At 39.9% G+C, this 10,761-nt stretch overlaps 2 protein-coding genes across 2 annotated transcripts in view; one reads left to right on the forward strand and one right to left on the reverse strand.

Annotated features, from left to right (window-relative positions):
- The window catches only part of LOC128428908 (proton myo-inositol cotransporter-like), a 55,156-nt gene extending 54,237 nt beyond the window's left edge, over positions 1-919 (forward strand). Inside the window, exon 10 of the mRNA XM_053415183.1 lies at positions 693-919. Within this exon, the coding sequence (XP_053271158.1) occupies positions 693-919 (227 nt within the window). The remainder of the gene's footprint in view (positions 1-692) is intronic.
- A 3,984-nt stretch (positions 920-4,903) lies between these two features.
- On the reverse strand, positions 4,904-9,715 carry LOC128429173 (uncharacterized). The gene is made up of 15 exons (XM_053415456.1): positions 9,668-9,715; positions 9,276-9,429; positions 8,332-8,461; positions 8,061-8,118; positions 7,859-7,973; positions 7,632-7,726; positions 7,004-7,131; positions 6,757-6,914; positions 6,609-6,681; positions 6,463-6,496; positions 6,351-6,378; positions 6,146-6,237; positions 5,795-5,972; positions 5,306-5,698; positions 4,904-5,230 (listed from the first exon to the last, which is right to left on the reverse strand). The coding sequence occupies exons 1-15, from the start codon at positions 9,713-9,715 to the stop codon at positions 5,127-5,129; spliced, it is 1,788 nt and encodes a 595-aa protein (XP_053271431.1). The 3' UTR covers positions 4,904-5,126.
- Between the last annotated feature and the right edge of the window lie 1,046 nt (positions 9,716-10,761).

A 10,761-nucleotide genomic window follows, 5' to 3' on the forward strand; every position in this document is an offset into this window, starting at 1 on the left:
TATCGTATGGTGACTAGCAGCCTGAAAGCGATGCGATAATACATTGGCACACATATACGCAGGCGGTCAAGATCTAATATTAGCTGCCCTCTGGGTCTGCTGTCACTATCGCAGGCTCTTTCTCCTGGATGATAAACGACAGCAAGTCAACGTGTTCAGAAAAAAAAGGGGGCAGCTCCCTTAGTCATGGCGATGGGTTAGTTGCCGTTCTCTCTTATAGCATTGTTTTGTTTCTTATGATTAACACTTGATTTAAAAACTGTTTCAACATAGAGAGGAACTTAAAAAAGAAAAATGCATATACACCAATAAAAATGTACATCAGAATAAAATAAAATAAAATACAATAGATAAATAGTTGGAAATAAACAAATACTTAAATTATAAATAAATAGATAATAGAAATTAAATACAAATAAAATAAATTACTGAAATTAGGATTACAGTAGGAATGAAAAAATAAATGAATTTCAAAGGGAAGGGGTTCAGGGCTATAGCAATATGGAGAATATTTGATTTATGGAAGAGATTTCAAGGGCTTTTAATGTGATTTGGGTTCTTTGGGCAATTTCTAACTACGTCTATCCACCTGACTATCAATCCTAAAAGACAGTGTCTCTGATAGTAGGCTGTTTTCTCTCTCAACTGAGAGAACCATGCAGTGACAGTGTGTTTTTCATCCCCCTCCCCAGGAGCTTTCTTCCTCTACTCCAGTATGGCCTTACTGGGTTTCATCTTCATCTACGGATGCCTGCCAGAGACCAAAGGCCGGCGTCTGGAGGAGATCGAGGCGCTTTTCGAGAACCAGCTCTGCTCCTGTGGCGCCACCGATTCTGACGAGGGACGGCAGGTCGAGTACATCCGGGTCAAAGGCTCAAACTATCATCTATCAGACAACGACGCATCTGACGTGGACTAGGGAGAGTTTTGGGTGCTGTTGTATTTTCCCTCTGCAGAGATGTTGGGTGTGTAATATTTATAATTTTTTTAGACTTGAGCTAAGGAGTACCTGATTTCCCTCACTGTTGTTTGATAACAGCTAAAAAGTCCTTTTGCTTATATCAGCAATGTGAGTTCACTTTCAAATCAGTCAATTCAGGAAGCCAAAAATCAAGGACGAAGCTTGAGTTTGAGTGTGACCATTTTGTTTTAAGATAATCTCTGGACTGAGGTTGAGCTGACAACAAGCTGCTTTAGTAAACGGCTGAATTCTCAACCATGCCATAGAAAAGACGAAAACATTCTCTTTTCCACACATAAAGAGATTTTACATAAATACACAGAGATCCAGTGTCAGGAAACATGACATATATTCATGTGAAAGGGACGTCCAGCCATGATGACGTATTTTACAAAAGGAGCTGTGGCACAAATGTTTCTTTTTCTTTGAGTATGTATCAGTTAGGATTTCTATATAATGTTGTACATACAGTACAATACAAGAAGAATAACACGACATAGCCATGTCGTTAATAGTGATCGTGGTCTCGGAAACCTGGAAGTGTGGGTCCACAATGTTGCTGTTGGCGTGACTGCCGTTGTAACTCATCGTCGATCTGTAGAACAATTTTGCCTTTCTATATGAAACACGTCTCGGTTACATGTCGTTTTAAGCTTGTAGCATCGCGGATTAAAGCAGCACTATGTAACATTTACTGATGAACAGCGCCCTCTGCAGCTACTCATGGTGATTTATTATGTTGGGCTCAGTGTCCGAGCAATTGTTTTTTTAATGTAGAGAACAAAACAAAGCCTGTCAATGTGTTCACCAGAGTTCTGAATGTGTACTCCCTCTCACTGAACTGAATATTAACTGAACGTTGGATATTACCCATGATCCCCAGCTTCCTGAGCCACAAGAGCTGCTGCACACAACTCTTAATGTTTTAAATGTTTCCTCTGAATAATGGAGATAAACTCTGGTTTGAAATGACTTCTAAGTCTTTCAACATTAATCTTGAACTTGCTGGACCGGATTCTGACAATTAAAGCTGCGACTTTCAGTCAGTGACACACTTCTCGCAGAAACACACAACTCACTAAAGTTATATAGAGTAAGAACAGACGTTCAGAATAAAGAGTGGGAAGGAAAGAGGCTCCATTCTCCCTATAACAAGTAAGTGTATCATCAAACAAATTTTTGAGCTGCTGTTTTAACTTGTTGCGTAGTGATGCTTTAACGTCAGCTCCTCCTAGACTAGTCTCAGCTTGTGTTCACTCTCATATTTGTTATGAAAGGCAAACACGAGAGCTGCACAGTAAAATCAGCAACCTTTATTGTCAGTGGGTGCACAAACAAAGACACCACTGCAGTAGCACTGAGAGGAAATAGAACTTATACGGACTATTTATGTTTATTTATTTATTTAGAATTATTTAGAATTTTGCACAAATTATGAATATCTCTTCAGCATAGTTTGTTTTTCTGGTTGGTTGTGTTCCCTATCTGCGTCTCAAAAAAGGCTATTTGAACATAACACTATGGAGACTACAGTTTAATCTCCAATCTCATTCATTCAGTCTCTATGGCCCGATGCTATAAACGATAGCAACTCACCACTGCTGGATATATTCCCAGTTTAATAATATTTCACACAAAAACAGCCAGTGTCCTCTATCCTTGGTGCTGAATTAAAAACAATTAGTTTTATCTTAACATGATAATATTAGTGCCTGTGTATCGTGAAGGTGCCTAATGGCCATTTTTCAGTTACATTCGTAATGTGGACTTGTAAGTGTTTCGTCAAGTTATAAGTCTACCTAGCTATTTTTAATGTGACATGTACATATTTGCCTCTCACCTATGGCGGAATTTTATTTTTTTATTATTATTATGATTTAATGTATTTCTATTTTTCGTCTTCCTCCATAGCCTTATGTACAAAATAGCAGAGCTTACCAGTTACTGTACGTGGTTCTCGTGTCAACACGTCGAGGAGTAGGACTAAGTGTAATTTGCCAGTGTTGTTTTGTAGAAGTAAAAGTGCGTGAGGTTCTTAGTCACATACACATAAGTTTCAGTGTATCGAAAACTGTCAGTAAGTTAACAAGGGATTCACTTTAACAAAACTGATTATTTGAGGCGTCAACAGGTTGCGCTGTTTCTGTGTTCGATGAAAAGGGTTCTCATGACAGACCATGGTATTAACCCATAATGAATTCATATGATTTTTAAATTGCCTTGTCAAATGAGCAAAATTTCAATCTATCACATTTAGATATGACTGCTATGTTAGATCTATAAACATTAGTCCTCTAATAAATAGTAAAACAGTGATCGCATAGCATCCAGCACTTTCATTTGGAAACCCAATAAATGTCCTTCAAACACACTTTGAAAAAGTTAACATAGATTTCATTCACAGCACATTTTTTACTAATTGTAGTTTTGGATCTGCTGATCAGTTTGTTAAGCATGCTCTAAATTTCAAATTGATTGATTTTTATTTTTGAAACTTGCAAGCAGACGCTTATACGTATTCCATTATTTTCAAGAAGCAATGAAAAATCTAAAAAACTAAATTACAATGTATTGAATTTTTTTCCTGTCTTTATTCAGATTTCAAAGATTTCCCTTTCAGATTTTGTAATAGTCTCTCTCAAATCCCTGAGTTTGTAGTCATATAGCCCCTGCTTATGCCCAAACTGTGTGCTTGCACTCAGACATTTAGTTGCTTACGCTCAGATTTCCTGCGCTCCAGCTTCAGTTATTCTCCTCATGTTGCTTCTGTGACACATCTGCTCTACGACCTTTTGTGTCCAACAAGTCTGTCAGAATTCTCAAACCAATGCTAGGTGTAGTGTTTACAAATTAAACTAAAGTTTTGCTCTCAAACAGTGTGAACAGCACAACGGTTTAACATGGGAGTGGATGGGAGCCAGCTGTTTTTTAAGGCTTGGCGCTTACGCCACGCTTTGGCGTCGCTTCCGCGGCCGGTGTGAACCCGGCGTGAGGCCGAAACATGCAACCATGATACGCTAGAGTGCGTCGAATGGGATTACGACCGAAGTAAACATCATAGTCACAAAATTTCCATGTAGGGGCTTCCCCCGGCAAGGGGAGCCCGGCTCCCCGGCTAGCGTTAGCTCGCTGCTGCTACCCGTCAGACATTTAAGTGACTGCATAAGCAAGGGACCCCCGGATCACATCCAAACGTTGACTCAACAGTGTGGAAGGATGCTGCTGCTGCGCCAGCTCAAGCTCCCACTGCTCCCACTGCGGGGCTGCGCTGGGGAGCTGGGGCTCTCGCAGCCAGGTTCACCGGGGGTGAGGGGGGGGCACTCAAAACAGGTCAATCTGAGGAGGGCTGTTTTAGACAGGGTAAAAAGGGTGCTGTTTTAAATGATCCTTGTGGTATTTTGACCAAAATATGTTACAGACATTTCATTAAGACCCCAAGGAACCATATCAACTGTGGTAAAATGGGCATAATATGTCCCCTTTAAACAAATGGAGACTAGTTTTTACTGGTTTAAAAGCAAAGAAAAGAATCAGTCCCCAAGTGAAGATATTGTTTTAACTCAAAACAACACGAACTAGTTTTATACCGAGAGTATTATTACAGATAGAGCATAAAGCGATGACCCAGATTATGTAACAAAAAGCTAATGTTGACCAAATATCTACGCCGTCCTCCACCACAATGGGGAAGTTTTCATGTGTTCTTATGGTGAAATGGTTGTAATTTGTTTTTCTATGTGAACCAACTAGGTGTGTTTCTAGTTTACAAGGAACAACAGAATACAAATAAAATAAAACAAGTGATGTATAGTTTATTTGACTATTGTTGAAGCTTTAAATGTTTTGCTAGAGTTTATATTCTATAAAATAAAAATATCTTAATGACATCTTAACACTTGAATATGTATACAGGGAAAGAAATAAAGTTATGAATCAGACAAAGGCTTTTCAGGGCTTTATTTCACTGTCTTTGTGAACAAACACTGAATACTCTATGTGGTTTTACACCTTAAAACTAATTTTGAACAATACTTTGAAATCTAAAAAACAAATGCACAGAACGGGCATATTTTTCAATTCTTGCCTCCTTCCATCCAGCTTCTTTTTGTTCAGCTGCGTCACCTCTCCTAAGTCTTCCTCTCGTTAAGCAGGGCCAAAATATCTGCTATTTCCTGAGGAGCTCCCTCGCACTCTCCGAGAGGTCTGTCATCATCACATGGTCCGTTTCGTGTCGCTCCCTCTCATCGCTGTCCTCTTCACTCTCCTCACCTAAATCAGAAACACAATTAGGAGTTGGCGAAATCAGTGTTATTCATTTCTTTCTGAAGTATCTCACTGTTATACCTCTGGCATCAGTTGCGTTCGCAAAATCTGGATAGCAGTTGATGGGTAGCTTCAGGAATATTTTCCCATTGTTGCCTGGTGGAGAATCAGCCTCGGGTTTCTTCTTGCTCCAGGGCGTATTCTTCCCTCCATTCCCTGTTGAAGCTGAGAGTGTGTTCGGCTGAGCAGCGTTGTCAGTCTGCCTCCCTGTGGCTGCATGTTGCATCGACAGGCCGACAGGTGGAAGGTGCACGCTGAACACAGGCTGTCTGGACGCACCGTCTGCAGTGAAGATGTACTGAGTGGAGGTGTCGCACATCTCGGCAGTGGGGATGGCGACAGTTTGAGTTCCTGCATCTCGAGTTCCGCCAGATGGTTTTTGGCACTTGCAAACCTCTTGGTTCAGAGGTTGAACTAGAGGGTGAGAAGATGCAGATTGAGCCGGCGTGTTTTTTCTCTGTCGCCCGTTATTTCCTGAAGATATGTCTGGGTAAGCCAACCTCTCCATACCTTTTTCGTCAACTCTGATGTTTGTTTGGGGATTTATGCGGGGAGTAAGAGGCTGGGGCTGGGAGTGACCTTGTTTCGGTCTAACCTGTGAGCCCTGGTTTGAGGTGTCTACACAACAGGCTTGTTCCACATATGAAGAAGCAGAAGGCTGGAGACATGGTGGGCAGTAATCTTCGTCCTAATACAGTTAGAAAAGGAAAACACAAAACAGTTAATGTGAAATATTATGTCTTAAGAGAAAAGTGGTGCTTGATGTTTGGCCTTGAAGAATCGATTTAAATAAAGTCTAAGATGACTATACAAATACAGTGCAGCAGCAGGTTGGACACAACCTCATGCAACTTCACTTACGTCAGTAGAGTCTGAACTGAGGTAACATCCTGAAGAAGCGAAACTTGCTAAATATCCACAGTCATTCATGGAGCCACTGTGTGCAGGACATGCTTTGGGATTAAGAAAAATAAGGCATCGATTCATTTTCATCTTTCTACCTCCAGCATATACAGTACCTCATAGGACATTAGTTACCACAGATGATAAAACTTCAGAAACTTACAAAAGTTTGTGACATCAGAGTTTGAGAGCTGTCAAGGAAATAGAATTGACCGTTACAAACTCTACCGCTTGGTGGCAGTAGATAGCTACATCAAACATAAGAATGTTTTTACCTCCATTCCCATGCACTGTGATTCTGGTACAGTTCTGATGGTAAAGATTAAGAAAGAAAAAAACAACAACATCAGAACATATTCAAAATATAAATCCTGTCAGTAATAATCATTTAAATGTTTATATATGAGATGTAAACACTTACTGTGGTGCTGAGGATTTGACTGGTGTTTCATTTTTTAGGTAGATCTTTGATTTTAAGCTCCCAATATGAAAAGCTGCAATTAGATGTGATGTTAATCTGAGGATAAAAGGCTCATCGTGCCAATTTAACGGTTTACAGCTAAATTTACCTTCTTTTTCATTGTCTTCATTAACGAAGCCCCTGAAGAGGTCCTCCTCAAACTGCTGCTCGCACTCTGACTGGTTCAGTATGAAGTCCATCATGGGATCCTTGTCCTCTGGTTGGTTATTGAGGGAGAAGTTGACCTCGTGTCTTGCCTCTGTGACGCTGTGAAAACACACAAGCTTTGAGCGATTACAAAATAAAAGATAGCAAATAATCCATCTACGTCCTAGTGGTGGTCTGTGTGGCCTCACTCTGGTTCTGGACTTCCAAACAGGACTTGCTCAACTGTTGGTGTCTCCAGTTGGTAGAGGGGAGGGTTTGATCCACAGGACCAGGGCATGTTGTCCATCATACCTCTGGGGTGGGAGAAAGGCTGGAACTAACAAAATAAATTTAGAAAAAGTTTTAGAAAGAATCATATTTGAGAAAAAACCTCCTGGCAATACATCAGCCACTAGTCTAAAATACTATTTCTGACACACCTGCAGACACGGAGAATTAAGTCTCACCCCTATGTATTTGTTTGCAAAATATAACTATAAGGGGAAATGCAAAGTGGGATTCTCATAGGTTCAATGCAGATGCTTCAACTAATGTTGTGCATTTTTTAGCAATCTTTCACTGGATCTTTACACGATAGTAGTGAAATTTATGCAAAGCTAGTTTGGTATGGGTTTGGTATATTATAAGGCTATGGGGTTTTCTTGATTTTAAGCTATGTCCTTAAAGAAGCTAAAACATATTTGGTGATGACGCCATTTTGGTTGTGATTAATTAAAAAGTTGTTGTTATTTAGCGGCCATAGAGGTGAGAATGCTGCTGTCTGATTCATCCCAGTTTCCCTTTCAACTTGAAACTATAATATTCTCTTTGCAGCACCTTGATCTGCTCCAGGCCTGAAGTGTCCCAGGGTGGAGGTGTCTGTGTCTGTGTCTGACCTCTCTGCCGAAGGTTCAGCTTCAGCGGGAACATTCCTGTGGAGAGCAGTGGGATAACGACTTAACTGACCGATTGTGCAATAATATTCTTATGCAAAAAAAGCACAATTAACATTATGTCATTGTATTTCATGCACATCTGATCTGCAGAGTACTTCACAGCACCACCTTGGGCTGAAGAGGCTTTTGAAGTGGAGGAGAAGGGGCTGAGGGGGTTGTTCACGGTCTGCCGGTAGTCAGACGCACTGTTGTCTGAGAAAGCTGACTCTAGCACTGGTGACAACTGGTCAGACAGAAAAATAAATCCCTTTTCATCTAAGATAAGAAGTGCTTAAAAAAGTACAATATGAATAACTGGAGAGAAACTAACCTGCCGACAGTTGAAGCCTTGTGGAACAGCATGACTTTTCTGTCTTGTTCCTTGAACACTATATATAGATATAGAAGATAGAGTGTAGATGACCTGTCATTAATCAGGTAGTAAGTAATCTGACAGCTCCTGCAGCCTGAAGATGTTTGCTCACTGAACTTGATCTGACTGCGATTAAATATCTAAATCAAATAACAGAGTATTCTTAAATGCATCAACCGCTACAGTGTAGGAGAATCTCTGGCTAAGACGACTCATTCTCCACCTGTACCTGCACTGTGACTGGCTCTCGACCAGAATGAGCTGTGATGGAGAGCAGGGGCTCATCGGGAGAACCAGGGGATTATTATGCTTTCTTGATCCTATCCTGCCGCTGCCGAGGACTGCAACTTTGGGAAGATCTGACAAAAAAAAATTGATTTTACTGCCATCAATGGTCACTATCCTGCCCTTATTACTGACCAAAACCGACCGTTTCTCTCACATGACAACAATTCTGGCCTCGCTCCGTTGGCGTCGAGTCTCTTTTGGAATTCATGTTAAAATACTTTTGATCACTTACAAAGCTGTAAATGATCTGGAGCCAGAGTACAGTCACTCGAACGGACTACTTGGATCCGCCAGTATGTCTTCTAACTGTTCGAGTCCTGGTCAGAGACTAAAGGTGATTGAGACAATGCAGTTTTGGCTCATCAGATCTGCAACAGACTGATACAGCTCCCTCTGTTGCTAGCACTTACAATAAATGCTTTACTAACAGGTAGATCCATATCAGATAGAACAGATAGTCGTGTGAGGTTTTGATTTTATATTTTGGGGTTGCTTTTACCGAATCTTTTTTACTGTATGTATGTTTGCATTTCTGCATAGCTGTATAACTGAGTTTATTCATTTGATGCTCTCAATGTTGCATGCTTTATTTTCTCCTCTGAAAGCATGCGGTTGCTTTAAAGGTGCAATGTAAACACAATTGTTGATATTATTATTATTATTATTATTATCATTTCTATTATCAGGCATTTATAGTCTTAAGTTAAAAGTCTTAAATCTTATATAATCTGAACCACAGAAGATTCATAATGCAAAACAGTATGTATTATCTTATTAACTACTTTTAAAAACTACTTTCAGATGTTTAAAGAAGTAGTTCAGAGAGCTGAGCTCTTTATTCTACTAAACTGAGCTTCTGCCTACACAAGCTTTTCCGTTTCTTACCTTTAATTTGCTTTTTAGCAGCAATCTGGTTGACAATGAACAGAGTGACCAGGTCAATGCTGTCTGAACCAGCGGTGGTGTCTCCAGGGGATGATGGCAGAGCTTTCCCTGACTTTATTAGCTTCTTCTGCATTTTTCTCCTTTCGAAGAACTCCTGGCAGAGAGAAAAACAATATGTCTTCAATATTCTGCTGGACACACAGAATGGAAAAACCTGTAAAAATAAAAAAATTTGAGTGAGTCACCCTCTGCTTCTTAGTATCGCTCTTCATCACTAATCTGCTCCTGCAAAGAAGACCGGTCTCCACGTTAGCATTAGCTAGCATGGCTCTGCTAACATTTTTTGTTGATATTAGCTAGAAAACTAGCTAAAGCATTAGCTCGTCTCTCACCTTGAACCCCCGACCCAGTTCATCCTCAGCGGCTGTACGTGTCACCATGGACGGCAGAGAGGTGAGTGTGAACACAACAAAGATAGTGTTTGTGTCTGAGAGAGGTTAGCTAACCTGAGCTAAAGCTAAACACCACTATCCATCCAGACGGCGGGCAGAAATGTCATGAATTTGAATAATGTATTTTTGACCATGACAGAAGTGTTGCGGCCACATTATTACAGCAAGTCAATGATCCTATTGTGTGAATGCGAGGAGACAAGGTTGCCAGGCAACGGGGACAGAAAAGTAGACCGTGTTCAATGTGATGGACGGGGAGAAAAGATGCTGCTTTAAATCATATAACTGGAACCAATTCTTGCTCTGTTTTACCAACTGACCTCAAACTTCAGGACAAGATGGTGAATATCCCTCGTACATGTGAAGGCCTTCTACACAATATCCCTTGCACATCCTACCGCACTAATTAAAGCCTACAACCAGTGGATTTATCTGATGTTAGTGACATTTCTTCAGTTGCGTACCTAAGCTAAGTAGATTAAAAAAGAATTGCTAATGTTTATGTATCTTCTCAATTAGGTTAAACTACATAACCCTTTTACTCTATACAATCCAGAGGTGAAATCTATCACCTTTTATCCCACTACATTGACCTGACATGTGTATGCGCATGCTGTTGATCTAGCAATTTACATGAGTGCATTGTGAACACATAACTGACAACAGTGCTCTGCTCTTATGTCAGGTTAACTCTCTTAATTGTGCAATATTCATTTTGTCTGTGCAATACAATGGTTCATGTGCAATACATTCACTGTACATATTGTATGTACTGTATACTGTTTACTAGTTTTTATTCCATTCATATTTTTCTATATTATTATATTTCATATTATATTACTGATGCCGTTTTTTTTATTTTTGAATTTCTTATTATCTAATGTTATCTTGTCTTATCTGAATGCTCTTCCTAAAGATTAGTGTGTGAATTAGTGGTGAATGTGTGGCATTTATAAACTCACCTCATTAAAAATATAATTATGTTGTTTAAAGTAAATAATTAGTAAACTACTTGCATTGCCTGGTCTGTAAAA

Source organism: Pleuronectes platessa, chromosome 22 (genome assembly GCF_947347685.1).
Source record: "Pleuronectes platessa chromosome 22, fPlePla1.1, whole genome shotgun sequence".
Lineage (NCBI taxonomy): Eukaryota > Metazoa > Chordata > Actinopteri > Pleuronectiformes > Pleuronectidae > Pleuronectes > Pleuronectes platessa.

What these genes read in the sequence shown, in the direction of transcription:
- LOC128429173 (XM_053415456.1), bottom strand. Translation starts at nt 9,715, where the DNA reads ATGGTGACACGTACAGCCGCTGAGGATGAACTGGGTCGGGGGTTCAAG. An exon ending in AACTGGGTCGGGGGTTCAAG is followed by an intron (nt 9,430 to 9,667) that starts GTGAGAGACGAG and finishes TCTCTCTGCCAG; the next exon opens with GAGTTCTTCGAAAGGAGAAA. An exon ending in AAAAGCCTCTTCAGCCCAAG is followed by an intron (nt 7,727 to 7,858) that starts GTGGTGCTGTGA and finishes TGCTCTCCACAG; the next exon opens with GAATGTTCCCGCTGAAGCTG.